General features: G+C 40.9%; 1 protein-coding gene across 1 annotated transcript in view; it reads right to left on the bottom strand.

Annotated features, from left to right (window-relative positions):
• Nucleotides 1-20,845, bottom strand: part of Adamts16 (ADAM metallopeptidase with thrombospondin type 1 motif 16) — a 106,313-nt gene that overhangs the window by 42,035 nt on the left and 43,433 nt on the right. The window contains exons 7-11 of the mRNA XM_013125086.3: nt 20,112-20,271; nt 18,663-18,768; nt 12,799-12,936; nt 2,306-2,459; nt 121-216 (exon numbers count right to left, since the gene is read on the bottom strand). Of these exons, the coding sequence (XP_012980540.2) occupies nt 121-216; nt 2,306-2,459; nt 12,799-12,936; nt 18,663-18,768; nt 20,112-20,271 (654 nt within the window). The remainder of the gene's footprint in view (nt 1-120; nt 217-2,305; nt 2,460-12,798; nt 12,937-18,662; nt 18,769-20,111; nt 20,272-20,845) is intronic.

Consider the following 20,845-nt stretch of genomic DNA (forward strand, 5'->3'; position numbering starts at 1 on the left):
ATAGATGTGCACATGTGTGTGAGAAATACCGTCTTTCAAATGCCGGTGTAAGAGAAGGAGGGGTATGTGGGTTGCAAGACTGAGTCTGAGTGGAGGATGCTGTTGGAGTCGGCACCTTACCATGTCTTGCCCACACTGGGTACCCTCCGCTGCTGGCATGAACTTAGTCTCACATTTCCTTCCAATCCGATGACACCACAAGGCCTTACAGATATCCTAAAGGGGAAAAACCATTAGTGTTGCAAATGTTCTACACACCTGTGATAAGATCCCAAGTCTTTCAGCAAAGGGAGGCCATGTCCCCGTCACAGGGAGGAAATGTCAAGAAGAAGCCAGAAAACCTGAACTCCATCTATGCAACTTTGCTATTTGTAATTATGCAGTCATGAAATATGCAAATCATATTTTCTAAACCAAAAAGTAAGATAGGATTAATCTAGGCATTAAGGAAACCCATAAATTGTAATTTTTAATAATCCAAGTAATAGTTTATCACGTATTCTTCCCTAACTTAATTTCTACTAACTTTCTCACATATGAAGATTAACTTTTATTCTTTCTTTATCAATTCCTTTATATTTAGAGTTAGAGTCTGGCTCTATTATTCAGGCTGTCCCTGAACCCCACCTCCCAGGATCAAATGAAACTTCTACCTTAGATTCCCAAGTATCTGAGGCCATAGATACTTAGCATTGTACCTACTGAATTAACAATGGTCAAGACATTGCTGGCATATCCATCATCTATTCACTTGTGTATGCATGCATCCATCTACCCATTCATTGATCCATCCATTCCAGAGTCAAGGAGACACAGAATTCTCACCATATATGCATCTACTTGCAGAGTTTCTGGCTATACAAAGAAGCAGCTAGCAGAAATAAAACCAAGAGGAGGAATGGGAATGCAAGGGAGGTTTCATATCCCTCTCTATTGAATTGCTGAAAAGACATACACAGTAACATCAGACAAAAATGAGTCATTTGTTGAACACTAAATATGAGCAGAACTGATCTCCCAATGCATGTGGTTTGTTTAAGCAAACATATTGTTTGGGATGCTGATAATGGCAATGCATATCTTATAACAACAAATTGCATATCTTATAACAAATTGCATATCTTATAACAAATTGCATATCTTATAACAAATTGCATATCTTATAACAAATTGCATATCTTATAACAAATTGATAATGGCAATGCATATCTTATAACAAATTTGAGTTAAAGTGATTTCATTTCACTCCGTGTAACTATTTCATCTATAATAAAAAAAGAACCTACAGTCAGTTTGATATTGTTTATGTCTTGTAAATGGCATTGGGATAGCTGGTGGCCTGGTACATCATCATGAAGTCAATGATATGGAGCCTGGGAGTGCCATCTGGAAAGTCTAATATTTAACAGAATCTTTTTCCCCCAAAACTTTAGTTTTATACGTGCCCCCCTTAACAAATATAAGTACAATGTAGGGAAAAAATCTTGGTATTTCCCACAAAAGGGGAACTGGTCTTTAGGAGAACCCCAGGTGAGAATAGCGGATGATTGCGCTGGATAGCAGAGAGGCGGGGACATGACTAACACTTATGAAGTGCTGGGGCTTTCTGGAAGACTGTATATATTTTTGTGTGTTTTCTTCTTGATTTCATTATAAGCTAGAATAAAGGAAACCTCAAAACTAGTTATTTTCATTTGATTTATGAGTAGCTTTTCTTGTGGACTTAAGTAGAGCAAATTCCTAAATCTGGACGCTCCCTGTCTAGCCGGAGTGTGTATCTGTGCTCTGTGAAGGATTTATGCAGGAAATCACCGGGGAGACATCCCTAGGGCTGCGGAGACATCACCTTCTGTGAGGAACTGCTCTACAAATACTTTACTTGGGAAATTCAATAGTCAGAAGACCCATGATGCACTGTCGTCTTCCAGTAGACTGTGTTCATGTTGGGATGGGGGTGGGGTACAATGTTTCCTTAATACTATCTGAAAAAAATGCAGGGTATTAATTTGCCAACTTAAACCAACTAAAAGTTATTACTGTGCTCCCACATGATAAATCAGAAAGAATGATCTGACCTAACAAGCCAAGTCAGCTCTGAGATGAAAACTGATACCCACAGCAGTATCTAGCAGCATCTGACCTGCCAGGAGAGCATGTGTTTCCTGTTATATCGGGCCCGTCCCAGTGTATAGGATTTGACATTTGGTAGGTGCCCAATAAACGCAGAATACATCACTGTCAGTTACACTAAATAAAATGGTTTTATGAATCATGGTATAGTGAGCATGTGAGAGTAACCACTTGCCTTTCTGACGTCCAGCATGCAGAGTTTGGCTTTCTCTCCAAATTGCCACTTGCACTGTGTGTTTGCATCGTACAACTGTCCTGGCAGCTTCTCAGGATATTTGTACTCTTCCACAGGCTTTGGCTGATCAGCAAGGCATATTGCTTGGGTGGTGCTGAAGCAAACAGGAGGAGTTATCAAGGGATACACACAATCTGATGACACATTTTGTTTAGAGAGAAGCTTATTTTCTTTCCCCCAAAGCTCAGCACAATATCTTTCTTAACCCTATTTAAATACGGAAGCCACATTTTTCTGATATTATTCATAAAATATTTTACCTATCTAAGACAAATTGTCCTTCATTAGATGTCTCAAGCTTATCATCAAGGAAAATGAAACTGAATAATTGCAACCAGATGTTTAATGTGAGAGGTTTCTACCACAGAAAGACTTACACATACTTCTTGCCAGAAACAGATGAACTACAGAAATTACCATGAACATCAAATAATAATCAAACTCTCTCAATACAGCAACTCACTTCCTTTCCTTCTCTTCCTTCCTTTCTCTCCTTTCCCCCTCCTCCTCCCCCCTCTATTCTTTTCCTTCCTTCCTCGCTCCCTCCCTCCCTCCCTCCCTCCCTCCCTTCCTTCCTTCCTTCCTTCCTTCCTTCCTTCCTTCCTTCCTTCCCGTTTTCTCTTTTCTCCCTCTACTTCTGCACATGGTGAGGGCATCTCTGCAGCACCAACATCTTCTTATTCAAGGATTGCACTCTCAGTAGCCATTATCTGTACTCAGGGTGGTTACGGGGTAGACGCCCAGGTCCAGAACACTTGGTGCAATCTGTGCATTTATGGTGAGTATTTAATAGTTTTATGCTTGCAAGTACCAAATAAGCCATGCCTACAAGTTCCAAGAACCCATATCTTTTAGAACATCTTACTAAACCCAAATGCTATAAATATAACAGACTGAAACCTGGACTGGGAAAACCTTGGTTGTAATCTCCATGATGTTACTTCCAGACCCTGCGCCTGGTAGCTTATCAGTCTGCATCAAAAGTAATGTACAGTTTTGAAGGGTCCATCAAGCATTGTGGGTTAACTATAGCGGCAAAGGGTTCACCATGGATTCCACCAAGTATTTTAGGTAAGCTATAGTCCCAAAGATTCGCTATGGATTACACCAAGCATTGTGGGTAAACTGTAGAGGCTCTCTGAAGTTTTTTTTAGAATATGGGGGCAACATCAAGTCTATGAGATAGTCATGTCCCAAAATCAAGCCCAGAGGAAGATATTAGAGGAAATTACAGATCAAAATATGCCATGAAGATAGTTGCAAAAGTCTTTACCAAAACAATAGTGAAGCGTTCAAAATTACATCAAATAAGTATATACTACAGCCAAGTAAGCTGAATCCTATATTCAAATATATAGCATATAGAACAGCTATGTGGGTTCAATACTAATTCAACATTCAAAAGTAAGCTGGAAAGGGTATACTGGGATGATAACTCAGTGTTTAAGAAGACTGTCTACTGTTCATTTCCCTCACAACTGTCTGTAATCTCAGATCCAAGGGATCTAACATTCTTTTTTGACATTCATACGGAACATATACATACATTAAGGCAAAACCCCCTTGTACATAAAATAAAATACCAATTAAAAATTAAAAAAATTAAGTCAGTTGTCATAATCCACTTTGTCAATATAACATGACATCAATAGATGCAAGAAAGACATGTAGTAGAATTCAACACCCATTCCTAGCAAACTAGGAGAAAAAGAAAACCCCTTCATCTTCATAAAGAACACCTTGAAAAACTAAAGTCATAATCAATCATGTGAAATGATGAAACCTTGCCAATAAGACCAGACACAGAATAAGCTACCTTCTCACTGATCATTCACAGCACTGTATAGAGGTCCTAGCTAAATTGACAGTGAAAGCAGGAGAAGGGGATGTCTGCAGATATGGAGAGAGGAAATGAGATGTCTGTATGTGCAGATGGCATGGTTATAGTTGGAGGTTTCTCATCCTGCCCACCAGTTTCCAAATAATCATTCTAAGTTTTAATATTATCTATAATTGTTTGGCCAATGGCTTAGACTTCGTACTGACTAGCTCTGCATATAAATTAACCCATTTTTACTAATCTGTGTATCACCACATGGCTGTGGCTTATTGGTACTGTTCTGTCATCTTACTTCTACCTTGACTACATGACATCTCCTCGACTTCTCTTTCTTTTTTTTTTTATTAATATTTTTTTTATTTTCCATTTTAAATTTAGATAAGAAACAAGGTTGCTTCACAAGTCAGTACGAGGTCCCTCTCCCTTTCCCTCCCCTCCTCCCGTGCCCTCCCCCCCATCCCCCCCCGTTATCCCCTCATTCCCCCAGGGAGGGTGAGGCCCTCCATGGGGGTGTCCATAGTCTGTCATTTCATATAGGGCAGGGCCTAGACCCTTCCCCAAGAGTTCAGGGTGAGAGTGCACCTCACATTGTTCTATGGGAGTCCAGAGACCGTGTGTATACTTGGGATGGGTACTGATCTGCTGTCCAAGGCTCAATAGATTACCTAGGCCTCCTCACTGACACCCAGATTCAGGGGGTCTTGATCAGTCCCATGCTGGATTCCCAGGCTGATGCCTGGGATTCAAGAGTTAACCTTTGTCTGGTCAGCTGTTTCTGGGGGTTCAACCAGCCCAGTCTTAATCCCTTTGATCATCAGTCCTCCCTCTCTGATACTGGCTTTCTTGAGTTCAGCTCAGTACTTAACCAGCCAGTAAATGAAGTTTCTGTTTCCCAGACTCTCTGGCAATAGGATTGTAGGCTGGCACTCCCCAGATCTATGTCTAAAATCCATATATGAGAGAGTACATGCCATGTTTCTCTTTTTGTGACTGGGTTACCTCACTCAGGATGGTTTCTTCTAGTGTCATCCATTTGCCTGTGAATCTCATGATTCCATTATTTTTTTCTGCTGAATAGTACTCCATTGTGTAGATGTACCACATTTTCTCTATCCATTCTTTGGGTGAGGGACATCTAGGTTGCTTCCAAGTTCTGGCTATTACAAATAAAGCTGCTATGAACATAGTGGAACAGACATCTTTGTTATATGAATGGGCATCTTTTGGATATATGCCTAAGAGTGCAGTTGCTGGGTCTTGTGGTAGGTTTATTCCCATTTTTCTGAGGAATCTCCATACTGCTTTCCAAAGTGGCTGAACCAGTTGGCACTCCCACCAGCAATGGAGGAGTGTCCCCCTTTCACCACATCCTCTCCAGCATAAATTGTCATTGGTGTTTTTGATTTTAGCCATTCTGACAGGAGTGAGATGGTATCTCAGAGTTGCTTTGATTTGCATTTCCCGGATGGCTAAGGATGTTGAGCACTTTCTCAAGTGCCTCTCAGCCATTTTAGACTCCTCTATTGAAAACTCTCTATTTAGTTCTGCAGCCCACTTCTTAATTGGGTCCTTTGCTGTTTTGGAGACTTGCTTCTTGAGTTCTTTGTAAATTTTGGAGATCAACCCTCTGTCAGATGTGGGATTAGTGAATATTTTTTCCCATTCTGTGGGCTGCCTTTTTGTCTTGCTGACTGTGTCCTTTGCCTTACAGAAGCTTCTCAGTTTCAGTAGGTCCCATTTATTAATTGTTGATCTTACTGCCTGTGCTACTGGTGTTATGTTCAGGAAGCTGTCTCCTGTACCAATTCTTTCAAGGGTACCACCCACTTTCTCTTCTAAGAGGTTCAGTGTGGCTGGATTTATGTTGAGGTCTTTGATCCATTTGGACTTAAGTTTTGTGCATGGCGATAAACATGGATCGATCCGCATTTTTCTACATGCCAGTCTCCAATTATGCCAGCACCATTTGTTGAAGATGCTTTCTTTATTCCATTGTATATTTTTAGCTTCTTTGTCAAAGATCAGATGTTCGTACGTGTGTGGGTTAATACCCGGATTTTCAATTCGATTCCATTGGTCTGCCTGTCTATTTTTGTGCCAATACCAAACTGTTTTCAGGACTATAGCTCTATAATAGAGCTTGAGGTCAGGGATAGTGATGCCTCCGGACGTTGCCTTGTTGAACAGGGTTGTTTTGGCTATCCTGGGTCTTTTGTTTTTCCATACAAAATTGATTATTGTTCTTTCAAGGTCTGTGAAGAATTGTGCTGGGATTTTAATGGGGATAGCATTGAATCTGTAGATTGCTTTTGGCAGGATTGCCATTTTTACTACATTGATCCTACCTATCCAAGAGCTTTCCATTTTCTGAGGGCTTCTTTAATTTCTTTCTTTAAAGATTCAAAGTTCTTATGATACAGGTCTTTCACTTGTTTGGTTAGCGTTACCCCAAGGTATTTTATGTTGTTTGTGGCAATTGTAAAGGGTGATGTTTCTCTGATTTCTCTTTCAGCCCTTTTATCATCTGTATATAGTAGGGCTACTGACTTTCTTGAGTTGATCTTGTAACCTGCCACTTTGCTGAAGGTGTTAATCAGCTGTAAGAGTTCCCTGGTAGAGTTCTTTGGGTCATTGATGTAAACTATCATATCGTCTGCAAACAGTGAAAGTTTGACTTCTTCCTTCCCAATTTGTATCCCCTTGATCCCCCTTTGTTGTCGTATGGCTATAGCTAGAACTTCAAGTACCATGTTGAAAAGGTATGGAGAGAGTGGACAGCCTTGTTTTGTTCCTGATTTTAGAGGAATTGCGTTGAGTTTCTGTCCATTTAGTTTGATGTTGGCTGTTGGTTTACTGTATATGGCTTTTATTATGTTTAAGTATGTCCCTGTTAGCCCAGATCTCTCCAAGACCTTTATCATGAAGGGGTGTTGGATTTTGTCAAAGGCTTTTTCAGCATCTAGTGAGATGATCATGTGATTTTGGTTTTTCAGCTTGTTTATATGGTGGATTACGTTGATGGATTTTCGTATGTTGAACCATCCCTGCATCCCTGGGATGAAACCTACTTGATCGTGGTGAATGATTGTTTTGATGTGTTCTTGGATCCGATTTGCCAGTATTTTATTGAGTATTTTTGCATCAATGTTCATGAGGGATATTGGTCTGAAGTTCTCTTTCTTGGTTGTATCTTTGTGTGGCTTGGGGATCAAGGTTATTGAAGCCTCATAGAAAGAGTTTGGCAAAGACCCTTCTGCTTCTATTGTGTGGAACACTTTGAGAAGAATTGGTATAAGCTGTTCTTTGAATTTATGGTAGAATTCTGCACTGAGGCCATCTGGACCTGGACTTTTTTTGGTTGGGAGACTTTTGATGACAGCTTCTATTTCCATAGGGGTTATAGGTCTATTTAAATTGCTTATCTGTTCTTGATTTAGTTTTGGCAAATGATAGCTGTCCAGGAAGTCATCCATTTCCTTTAAATTTTCGAATTTTGTGGAGTACAGGTTTTCAAAGTATGACCTAATGATTCTCTGGATTTCCTCAGAGTCTGTTGTTATGTCCCCCTTTTCATTTCTGATTTTGTTAATTTGCGTGTTCACTCTCTGCTGTTTGGTAAGTTTGGACAAAGGTTTGTCTATCTTGTTGATTTTCTCAAAGAACCAACTCTTCGTTGCATTGATTCTTTGTATTGTTTTCCTGGTTTCTACTTTGTTGATTTCAGCCCTCAATTTGATTATTTCCTGGCGTCTACTCCTCCTGGGGGAGTTTGCTTCTTTGTGTTCTAGAGCTTTTAGCTGTGATGTTAATTCTCTGGTATAACTGTTTTCCTGTTTCTTCATGTGAGCACTTAGTGCTATGAACTTCCCCCCGTAGCACTGCTTTCAAAGTGTCCCATAGGTTTGGGTATGTTGTGTCTTCATTCTCATTGAATTCGAGGAAGTCTTTAATTTCTTTTTTTTATTTCCTCTTTGACCCAGGGATGGTGCAGTTGAGCATTATTCAATTTCCATGAGTTTCGACTTCTCTTTCTTTCTCTAACTCTGTTTGAATTTCCCACCTAGCTATATTCTGCCTGGGCATTGGCCAAAACAGATTTATTCATCAACCAATAAAAGCAACACACATTTGCAGCATGCAGAAGGATCTCCCACGTTACATGGCTGTCTGTGAAGAATATTTGGAACTACAAGAAAATTTCCTGGAGCTAATAAGTGAATTTAGGAAAGCTGCACCATGAAAGGCTAATACCCAAGATGGATTTCTTTATATGAATCCAGCAAGGAAAAGCAGAGTTCATTTGAACTTAAAAGCATAGTGCCATTTGCATTGATACTCTAAAAATGAAACAGGAGTATAAATCTAGACAAGTATGTATGACATCTTCAACTTGATATGTAATAAACTGTGATGAAAGAAATCAGAGAAGCGAATGAATGAAGAGACAATGTCCTTATAGAGGAAGGAGAGCCAGTAAAATGGAGATAGTGTCTGACAGTCCTTCTTGCTTTGTTTAATTAATTACAATTAATTATTTTGTGGATATTAACATTGGCCCTCAAATTTATATGGGGAAGAAAGAGATCCATAATAATCTACACAAAATTTAAGGACAAGAGCAAAGTTGAAGAATGGTACCTCCCGATCCTTAGACTTCCTATGCACTCACAAAAATTAGAAATAGGTTATAGTGTCAAAAGAGCAAAAAACTCCATCAATGGAACAAAATAGACAGCACAGCACAAAAATTTCCATATAGATGTACTCAACTCATCCTTGACAGAGGAGCAAGGAAAGGAAAGGATAAACTTTTAAACAAATGAATCTAGATAATCACATATAAAATTACACACACACACACACACACACACACACACACACACACAAAGAGAGAGAGAGACAGAGACAGAGAGAGAGAGAGAGAGAGATTTTCTCAACATATTAGAAGGCTCACATTATCTGATTTCAAGATTTGCTGTAAACTACTGGTAGTTAAATTTCTCTCATTTTTCACAAAAGTGTCAGATATTAGAGGCTCTAAAATTATGTCAGCTCTAAGTGGCCAGCTAACTTTTAAAACATTTCACTAACTTCAATGCAAAGTAATTTTGACCTTTACATAAAGTAGTCCAGTGTTTCATTACTGTTAGATGCTGTATGCTCATACAATAAAAACAAATGAACTGGCAGGCGGATCTCTGTGAGTTCGAGGCCAGCCTCATCTACAAGAGCTAGTTCCAGGACAGCCTCCAAAGCCACAGAGAAACCCTGTCTCGAAAAACCAAAATAAATAAATAAGTAAATAAATAAATGAACTAATCCAATGTCTACATGTACTAAATAGGATGAATCTCATACATGCATCTCATGATTCTTTTAAAAGCAAGTTAAAAAGACAAGGAACAGCAACACCCTGGACTCTGTACTTGGAGACTGGCCATTGCTGGGGGGATGTATTAGCTAGAGAAGAGTGAGGGTCTAGATCAAGGTTCCATAGCTTGACTTGAATGAAGTTACAGAGCTTTGCCCACCATAGAAAGCCACTGAGTTACATTCTTACTGTCTGTTTGTGTGATACCATGGCAGAAATATTGTGAAAACAATGGCTGAGGCCAGAGACAGCATAAGGGTGCTTCAAAATCCTTTACCACTCTCATGACTGCAGCATATAATGTAAAGAGCTTGATACTATTCAACTCAGTCATAGTCCCTCCTTGTCCAAGTGGGAAAGTGGGGACTCTCAGGAAACATATTACCTGCTAACACAGATGCCTTCCAGAGGTGGGTGTTGCTCTGCTTGCTAATTCTTACCACCCTGTTTTCCTTTCTCTACATGGTGGTCCCTGTTTTCTTATTGTGTATCTTCAGCAGCAATGTCAGCCATGGTCAGCATTCCTCAAGGTGAACACTAGGCGCATTGGTCTCTCAGTGGGAATCCATTTCTTCACCCACAGAGTGTTACTGAGCATGGCAGTGGAATCCACCCCCCCTCACATCTCCAGTCCCTCAAGAGGTCCCTTTCCGATACATCATTTACCAAACTCACAGACTCACACTGGGGAGGGGGCAGGCATAGGCATTGGTCCATAGGGCGAGATCCCAAATGAAGAAAAATAATAAACTAAAGATGAGTCTGTGTTGTGAAATGCAACATGACAGGCTAGAATCTCCCTAGATCACTGACTCATGTATGCAGACTCGAGTAACTGAATGACAGGCTGTAGTCTTCCTGGGTCATGGACTTCACCGATTCAGACATGAGTAACTGAAGATCTTTGTGTGTATTAGTGGTAAATGACACATGACTTCACTGGGTGAATTTTTCCAAACAAGTATCTGTTCTTCTCAACCCCACCTAGAATGGAGAAAAGCTGCTGCACTGACCACCCCAGACCCATTGGGTCCCTTTATTATGCATTTTTCATTTCCCACACACTGGGCTGCTGACAGAGGACCGCAGAAGCAGCTTACTCATGGCTGGGACTGCATCCCAACAGCTACCTAACTGGTAGAGGATAGAACACTATTTTGACTATGTGGAAATCAGGAAGCCAGCAACCATGTCAGACAGACAGGCAGCCTTGGGTCCCTGATGACTAAAACTCTATGAAAACTCTAGGTCTCATACACATGACGCTGTCCAATTTGCAACTACATTTTCAATTTAAATGAACTTTCTCTGTGATTTGATGATGAGATGCTTTCTTGGAAAGTTGGATATTAAAAAGAATGATACAGTGCAAAATATTACACATTTACCTGCAGTTGCAAGATCTACAAATTAGTAAATTCCCTGAAGATAGTTTCATTACAAAAATCATTGAAAAATGTCTTATTGATTAACATAAATCCAAACCAGCATGCTTCAGCATCAATTTTACTCTTTTAGTATTATTGAACAAAACTGGATTTTAACTCTAGAATCTTAAGAATAATTCTGAGAACCATTTTCTGATTGCGGCATACTTCTAATGTCCTTGAATGGCTGTTCTGTGACTGGGTAATGGTTTCCCATGCCATGGGTCTTCATCCCTGATTTTTGGCTCTCTCATGATGCAAATTCTTACTACATACCCAAATTTTCATGCTCTAATTTTCCAAGTTGTCAGACTATAATTTAAAATTCTAAGAATGTTGAGATGTTTGTGTCTTAGACACTGAGCTGAAAGAGAGCTTTGTCAAATCTGCAACAAGAACCAAGAAGGTTATGGGAACACTTTCGAGTAAAGAAACTACAAATCTCCCTTGTTAATACAAGTAAGAGCAGAGTGACTTTAAAGGGCTAACTCTTGCTCGCTACAGAAAGTTTTACTTACACTAGAAAATGATGTATAATCGCAAGAAAGAGCTAAAGACTCTCAACCAGCTCTCAATGTGGGAGAGGGGTCACAGGGAACTCTCAGTGATGGGAAGGAATCCAGATGAGAGGCCAACCAAAGCAGCTCTCTATCTTGTTTAATGTAGCAGTAGCTAGCAAGAGTCTTACAGGGGTGTAAGTCTAAGAATAAGTGGATGTGGGTGCTCAGCTCTAAATGGGACACCAACCACATCCCCTCTAAGTGGAGGAGGGTGCAAAAAGAACATAAGAGCCCGGGGATTCAGGGAGTGGGAGAGAGGTGGGTTGTTACAAAACACTGATGTCCCTTGGGAACTGCATGGCCTTTGCACTTATAAATTCATAGAAACTGTGGTTCTCTGCACAAGGCAAGACAAAACTGGGACCTGTTGACATCCCAGCATGGAGTCCTAGGTATCTCTGAGGACCTATAGCCACTAAAAGATCACTGTTGGGGGGGGGGTGATAATTCCTTTTTCAGTGGTGTAGCCACTATTTATTTACCCATGCTCCAATAAGCAAAACCCAGCCTTGCAAAAGGAACCCATCCCAATTAAACTCAATGGGTCACAAAATTAAAGCAACAAGAAAATAAACACGAAACAGAAGGGATGTGGCTGGCTGGGGGTTTGCTTAGTTGGAAACGTGCCAGAAACAGAAGACAAGGACCTGAATTCAGATCTCCACATCCTTCCATATAAAACCAGGTACACAGCAGGTGTCTAGAACCCCAACCTTGTGTGGTGGGTAGCAGGGGGCCAGAAGGCTGACAGATCCCTGAAGCTCATTTGCATTCCGACACAGTCAAACCTGAATGTCAGGCTCAGGAAGAAAGTTTGTCTCAAAAAAATGAAGGTAGGAAGCAATTGAGGAATGATACTTGATGTCAACCTTGGGCCCTCAAACCCACATGTACCCCATACCCCACACTTGTGCAAACGTGCACTCTCACACACACAAGCGCACTCTCACACACCCAGGCACACATGAGAGAGAGACAGAGACAGAGACAGAGAGCAGTGTACTTGTTAGGGATAAGGAACGGGTTTAGTGTAAGTGAAAGAGGATCAGAGGGGATAATGGGGGTGTAAATGACAAAAATACATTTTATATACAAGTATGAAATTGTTAAACGAAATTTCAAAACAAAAACACATGAACAAATGTAAAACAATCAAGAATGTTGATGTGAAAAAGAAAAAGCCAACTAACTCTCCGCCATGTTCAGAGTGATCACAGAGCCAGCTTGATCCATACCTCAAAAACTTGTGCAGGTACTGGCGACTGCAGGAGGACCAGGAGAAGACACCATTTCGTCCTGCCAGTGTTGGGGACATTATGTTGCCCTCAGACTTTTTGCACATATTTCCTTCTCCATCATGGACCATACCAAAGCTAAGGAAAAGAGAAACCAGTTATTTCAAGTCAAAGATGGAGTTATAGTGCCTATTATATACTGTGGGAGCAAATTGAGTATTTGAAGGCCACCTATCTTCAAAAACAATGTATCGGACAAATTGTGGATAATATTTGGGTGTTAACAGAGCCGTGAAGAATGAGTGACATTATCACATAGCTTCAAAGGGCAAAGTATCAAATCCCAAAGGTCTCACTGATACTGCCAGACTGGGAGAATTTTCAGATATTTGTTAGAAATACAGAAGTCATTCATTTATGTGTTCATGGCTGACAACTTGGGATTTGGTATCTGAGAGGTTTTCCTGGAATGCAGTGATCATATTGCTGACATTTCATGTGGATAACTTCCAATTAGCATTGAGTGGACTCAGCAGGTCGTATTTACATGTACATATATGTATATATATGTGTATATATATGACTAGAGCAATTGGAGAAGAAGTTATGAATTTGACAGGGAGTGGGATACATACTGGAGGAGTTGGACAAGGATACTAAGAGGGAGAAATTATGTGAATACAGTTCCTCACATATGAACTTTTAAATGAGAAAAAGAAATATAGAAGTCAGGTTTCCAGCTAAAAGTTCTTGACTTGGAAAAAAAAGATGCAGGTATTTGAGTTTTTCAAACAAGCTGCCCTGGTGACATGAACGTGGAGACCAATTTTAGAACTACTGAACAGCCACCGGTACTTGTCAGGTAGGTAACATCCATGTCCACAACCATTCCAGGCCTCTCCTTGAACTGGTTCCTCACAGCAGAAGGCTGTGGAAGATGAGCAGTACTGGACTCCCTGACCCAAACCCCTGTATTGCCCTGGAGGGCATCTCTCTGCAAACAGTGAGCAAGATTAGGAGTGTAAGTGGAAACTGGTTAAATCGTTCCCATTCTGCTATAGTGGAAACCAAAACAGTGTGGGGCTTCTACCATGTCCTCCTGTATGGACACACCTCAAGCTTCAGTAGCTATGAACGAGGGTGTTATAGTTGTCCATGTATCTCACTGCCAAACAGCATGTTCTTCAGGAGAAGTGTGGCAACTGCAGCCCTGAACCTGGGTGGACTGGTGACTCAAGCAGCCACCTCCTGCCAAAGCTCTGCATATTTCAGAGGGACTCACGTCACCATTTTCAGCAATCCCCAAGAGTACTTCAAACTGTCTTGAAGGAAAGCCTGGGACACCTGGAAGAGGCCCTGGTCCTGAAAACCCCTAGTAGTGTAAGCACATTATAGGAGGGTCACGTTCTACTGGCTGCTGCTGTGTGATATTCTGGCCTTGTATTGATGCCCCAAGAACAGGAACTGAGTGAAGAGACCCACCAGAAAGAGGAAAGATTTGTGAGGGAAAACAGAAATCGACAAGATGGCTGCTTGATTGGGGCCACTGTCAAGACTCCCACAATGAATCAAAGCAAAAAGGACAGGAAGACCCTCCATGGGGTGGGGTGGGCTCTAAAGGAAACAAGAGAGTATGCCCTTGTACAGAGGCTGAGAACACATGCATGCATTTAGATGTTTGCTTAGAACCATAGGATAACGTAAAATTTAAAAAGTAGGTGGCATTTATTAATACCATTTTACAAGCATGGCATTAAGTATACAGCCTGTAATCAATATCCTACTATATTAGACCCCAATGAAGACAAATTAAGGACTGGGAGGGGGGCTTTTATCCAGAGTGAAGCCAGGAGCTCAGATACTCAGATATCAAAGTCTGCAGGATCCATGCAAAGGTCTAAGTAGTGTGTGATTGGAGGGAGTATCCAAGGAGATCTTGCAGGAAAATATTGTCAGATTTCTGCAAAATTCCTGGTCAGTACCAAGGGTGATGTGGATGTGGTCATTCTAACCTCCACCCATTCTCTGAAGTTGTTTTAAAGGCAATTAATCAAGGCCAAGGCAACGCATGGCAGGGGAAATGTGTCATGGCTGTGAGAAGGATTTGGGCTGAAATCCCAGAAGGGAGGCTGCACTGGGGAGAGAGAAATGACAAGCAAATGCCAAAGCACGCTGTCCTGACTGGCCCTTGACCTGCTCTCAGTGGAGAACATTACAGCCCCACACATGACCTAGATAATTTTACTACCATCTCAGCCCACATGCTGAGGGATGCAAGTAACAATGCCTGAGGGCTGGAGGTTTCTTGGTTTTCATTTCTTTTTTTTTTCATCAAAGGTATTTTCAAAGATCAAATTTCAAATTCTGCTAGTATTAAAACATCAGAGAAATATACTACATACTTGGGCTACTTGAAGCCTGCCCTGGGACACTTTTGGCATACTAGTAGGTTGTGAGATAGGAGCGAGCATCTGATTGTATGCCTGCAAAATCTGTGCCCTACTCTATCTTAAGTTTTCTTTCTGGTCAGCGCATCATGGGCAGACATGATGAATGCGTCCATCACATAAAAATGCCACAGGGACCACATATGATATTAATGGGAAAGTCATCAAAGAAAGAGTAGACAGATCTCAAAGATAAGATAGGTATCTGTCACCAAGAAGTATAATTCAAGCTATGCATGCCAGATAACTCTTCTTTTCCCATGAACCCTATTTAAAATGGTTTTCATCCCATGGGATAAATAATAATAAGTATTTGTCTCTCCATCCTTAATAGTTTGTTTCTGAAGGATCTAGATGCCTTCCACCTATGTCCACACACATGCTACCTGTAAACATAACAATCCACAGCAGCTTATCCATTTTTGTGTGTTGACTAAAGGGCAATCTACCAATGATGACTATGACTCAAATAGAGAAGTATTAGCCTGGAGGTCACTTTGCTAAGTGACATAAGCCAGATTCAGGAAGACAAAATACTTTTTGTTTTATCTTGTATTTGGAGTCCAGATTTAGATATGTGGATATGCACACGCATATATACATACATACATACATACATACATACATGCAATATGAAATGTAAGTATAAGGTGGACTATGAGGATGAAGGAAAAGATATAAAGGGATGAGAAACAAGACAGGATAGTCAGAGAAGAAGGAGAAAATGGTGCCTGTGGAGAATATAGATGTATGAATATATATATACATACATACATACATATATATATACATATATATGATATATATCAGGAAGGGGCTATGGTGAGTAATGGGACCCCCAAAAAGGTGAGAAAAGCCAGGGGCAAATGAAAATAAGAACAGAACACAATAATATATGTATAAGAAAATCTCATCACAAGCCCATCACTTAGTACAATAGCTAAATGATAATGATAACATGAAGAAAATTAGAATGATAATTTCTGATAAACTGGCTTTCAGAAGTACATTCAACATTTGGTGCCTTTTGTGTCTTCCACTAATCTCTCCGAGTAGTCCCATTGTGATCAGACAGTACTTATTCATCACTAACCTATCTCCAGGGTGATGAACAGGCTTAGTAAATGGTGTAGGCAGTTGGGTGGGACAGTGTGGCTAAGGAAGTGAGATGCCCTTGAGTGGGGCTATGGGGCAATTCCATTCACATGCTAATGCCCCTTGGGGAAATGGGGATGACTGTAGGTAGAACCATGATGCCCACAGCTCAGATAGACTTCCCTAGACAGGAAGCAGTCTCGTCAGAAGGCAGGGGTAGAAATGGAAACAACAATTGATCTGAGATTAGGAGAGCTCAGACAGGTTTCTGGAGGGAGCAGTAGCTGTGGAGGTGTGTGTGTTGCATGAGGGAGCTTAGTCAACATCTTGGCTCAATCACACATGAGCTGTTTGGTACTGGGAAAATTGTTGAACTCACTAAGCTTTAGTTTCTCCCTATGTAAACGGAGAGGACAAAGCCTTCTATACACTGTGAACATGCACTGTGCTCCTGACACATCACCCAGCAGAGAGATATCTTCACCTACGAACAGTGGGGATATGTGTGGTGGTAGCGTAGTTAAATGTCAGGAGATTTCAAATGTAAGAACTATTCAGAGGAATGGCAATGGATAACCCAACAAAAGCACTGGGTCTTCCCTGAGGGCAGCAGTAATCACAAGACGGTGTGGTGGTTCTGTAGGTGACTCGCTCTCATGTTCTACAATTCCATTGACTGGGTCAACTGAGACTGAAGACTGAGAGCTCCAGTTAGGAAGAATCAAGGTGAATTCCAGTTATATTTCACACCTGCAATAGTGGGTAGCCCTGCCAGTGCCTGCGTCTCTGTCTCACTGCTTATCAAACTCTCGCAGGCTGAATTCTCAGTGACTTAAATATCTCCTGCTTTGATGGTTTAATTAAGTTCAGGTAAGGTTGAGAGGACAAGAGCCCAGTGTCATTATAATAATGAAAGTTTTTAACTCTAGCAGACTATTAAAAATACAATCATGTTTTAACTGAAAGCCTTATAGAGTATAGGTGTAATTTTCTAGGCAATGAAATCATCAATCATTACCTGTGATAATGAAGGGCTTGGTAATGGGATGTTCAGTCTTCAGGTCAAGAGTTCACACAAAGCTGAAACCTAAGGGGCCTCTGTGGGATCCAACTGGACAAAGAAACACACACTTGCACCTGTGGGGTGTGTGTGTGTGTGTGTGTGTGTGTGCATGCACATGTGCATTAATGTGAGCATGTGCACGTTATTCTGAAAACAGGTGTATTGGGTTCATTTTCCAATAGGAGATGGAAAAACTAGTTTTGTCAAAATTACAAATAAGAAACACTGTCAACTTTTCTGTTGACAGAAGAATCAAGCTTCAAGAAAGATAATTAGCAGAAAAGGAGAATCCCAAGTGTACATTTTCTAAGAGAAATTTCAATACAGTCTCAACAGGGCAGAAATAACATGTATGATGATAAATAAGTTCTGTGGTCCTCGGGCACTCAGAGGATGTCCGCAGCAGTGTTGGAATCAATGGGGCCTTTGAAAATGTTTCAATCGACCATGCCCCAAGGTGAAACATCTGACAAGATTATGAACATGGAATCTTATATAATAATAACAATTTCTACAAGCCATTGTGTATATAATTGCAAGGTTCTTTTACACAAAAAGGAAACTGTGACTTATCATCCTTGCCTATCATCCCTCTTCTCTCTTTCTCTGTTTGTGTGGATTCACACATGCTAAGGCATGGGTGTGGAAGTCATAGAGAAATGTGCAGGAGTTGGAACTCTTCTTCTACCCTGTGTGTCTTGGGATCAAACTCAGATAGTCAGGCTTGGTAGCAAGCATCTTAAGCACTGTGTCATCACACTAGTCCAACACCATCACTGTTGATTGCTGCTTGCCTAGGACCCTACGAATCCAGGATGAGCCACCCAGCTCAAAGCACAACCAGATGTCACCTAATTCCATAAGCAACAGCTCAGAAGTCAGTGTCAGAGAATGGGAAGTCAACCATGTCCTATTGGGGCAACTTCTCCAGGGCCACACTCCCAAGCTCCACTTGTGCGCCTCCAATGTCTACAAATCATATATGAGTTGGTGTATGTGAATGTATGTATACATGTGTAAATATGTATACATGTATCTATTAATTGTGTGTATGTATGTGAGAGAGAGAGAGAGGGATGGAGCTAGAGAGAGAGAGAGAGAGACTCCAAAGTAGCTACCATTGACAAGGGGCTTGCTCCTTTATTCAGTCAAATGGAGAACCACCCACTTGGAAAATGAGATGAAAACTCAGAACTTATGTTGAAATTCGTAGATCATGTAGTTAGGTGACGACCTCCCTCCCATTGAGACAGACTCACTTGTGTCCAGACTCATGGGCAATAGTGAAGGCCAGTCCAAGTCCTGAGTCTTCGTTGATTGTGCAGCTTCGGTACTTACTGCACATCCCACTAATGGGTGCGAATCCTATAAGTCATAAAGATAAAGAGAATAGACAGTAGTGTTGATATATAACAAGTGATTGGAAATTTTTTTCTAATACTTGGGCAAGTTTGGTTCTCATCTTCATTTGTGGAAATGTGAGATGGGCTAGCCCCGGACAGTCATGTAAATATGATGTATGATGAGTTGATGTGGAAGGAGGGGATGTATCCTATGTGTTTTCAGGAACCTCAGGACTCCATCTTCTGGTAAAAAGGCTGAGTTTCTGTGTAATATTCCTGGAAAAAACTAAACTTGGCACAAGATAGAAGAGAGGATTAAAGACAGATGAGGTTGTTTTCTGTCTTTTCCTAGAAATACCTGTTCACTAAAGCCTCAAGAGGGAAAAACAGTAGACAATGGGCACGTCATGAAGTCCCCAGGATCACACCTCAAGCTCGGTGATTCACTTTTGCCATGATAAGCACTGGCCATTTATGATTCATGATTTCATACTGCAGGGCAGAGAAGGAGCTCACGGGAGACATGAGGAAAAACCATGCTGGGATTCTGAGACTTCCCCTTGGGCAGTCACACAGGTCATGCTGAGGTCCCCAGCAAGGAATGATAACATCCATGAAGGCCATCTACCCAGAAATATCACTAGGTTCTCAGTGTCTGGAGTTGTCCCTGGGAGCTGGTAATAGAGACACTTGGTACCTGACACACAGCAAATGTTCAGACCTCCAGAGAAAGAAAGTAGATGGGAAGCAGTGTGCAAGCAGTCCAGACTCTGTGAGTCATACTGATTATGGTGGGTAAAATACATGTCTTCCAAGGTCAGTTGAGGCTCAGCCTTATAAACAGGCCTTGGTGAGAAACTTAGCTAACCTCCATTAGACTGAGTCGTATTTAGAAGCTTCTAAAATAAAACTCTACCCCTCTGAACTTCGGGAAGAAATAGAGTAAAAATAAAAGCTCTGTGGAGTCCCCTTTAGTAGCACACTCTTTGGCCATGTGGGAAAATGTCACTCTGAGAACACCTGGAACTTGAATGGGTTGCTGATGCACAGGTCTTTACAGAGAAATATGGAAATGGACACTACGATATTATTGTAGTCTCTCCATCAGGATCAGCAAACCCACTAATCTTACCACATTATGAGACAGTCTTGAATCTCCTGGTTCTGTTTGGAATGGTAGAAAATCTGAGAAATGACATTTCTTACCTGAGATAGGGTAGGAATTCTGGAATTTGAGAAGGACTTTTTCTTGTAACACATCAGACAATAGATAAAATAAAACTACCGGTTGTGGTGATGGTAACTACACCACCCTCCAACGTTACACCCTTCTACATCCTTCTAAATCTTACTGGAGAAGCTTACCCAAAGTGTCACAGGGTTCATTCTTCCAGGAACATATGTCCAGACCAGTCAGTAAGATGGCATGGTCATGACGAGTCCCATCTTTCCCCATCAGTCCAGATTGCCACTGGCAGAAGCTGCTTAAAGTGTGGTCGGCATGGTGACTAATCGCCAGCCCTGGCTAGGCGAGAGAGGCCAAGACACCCATGGAAATGTAAAGAAAATGTGCTAACGTCATTTTCAACAGAGCAGTATATTCTTAATGGAGATTTAAAAGACAAGAGTTACATATGATTCACTATCATCCCAATGACAATATATTCTACAAATTTGCATGGATTCAGATAATACGCTGAAATGCATTTATATCCACAATCAATTGGAACGTATCTTACTGACTTTTGGATCCAATGATCAAGAAAGACAAAGCATGAGTATGAACATTTTGCATAAAAATACCTTTGAATAATACTTTGAAAAATTGTAGCTAGACAACACACACACACACGCACACACTTTACCAGTGAATTCACAACCAAAATGAACAACAGCATTTCCATTTCTCCTGAAACAGTGTTAAACTAGTGAGTTTTCTACACAGAGGCAACATGTTTACAGAAAGAAGTCAAATCCTAAAGTTTTATTTCTGAAAAATCAACATCAACGAAACAATACAGAATACCATTAAATTACCATTCCTAGCAAGTGCTGATAGAGCAGCAGTGGACTATGGGCATGAAGTCTAGAACTATGAG

This window comes from Mesocricetus auratus, unplaced genomic scaffold (genome assembly GCF_017639785.1).
Source record: "Mesocricetus auratus isolate SY011 unplaced genomic scaffold, BCM_Maur_2.0 Super-Scaffold_100015, whole genome shotgun sequence".
In the NCBI taxonomy this organism is placed as follows: Eukaryota; Metazoa; Chordata; class Mammalia; order Rodentia; family Cricetidae; genus Mesocricetus; species Mesocricetus auratus.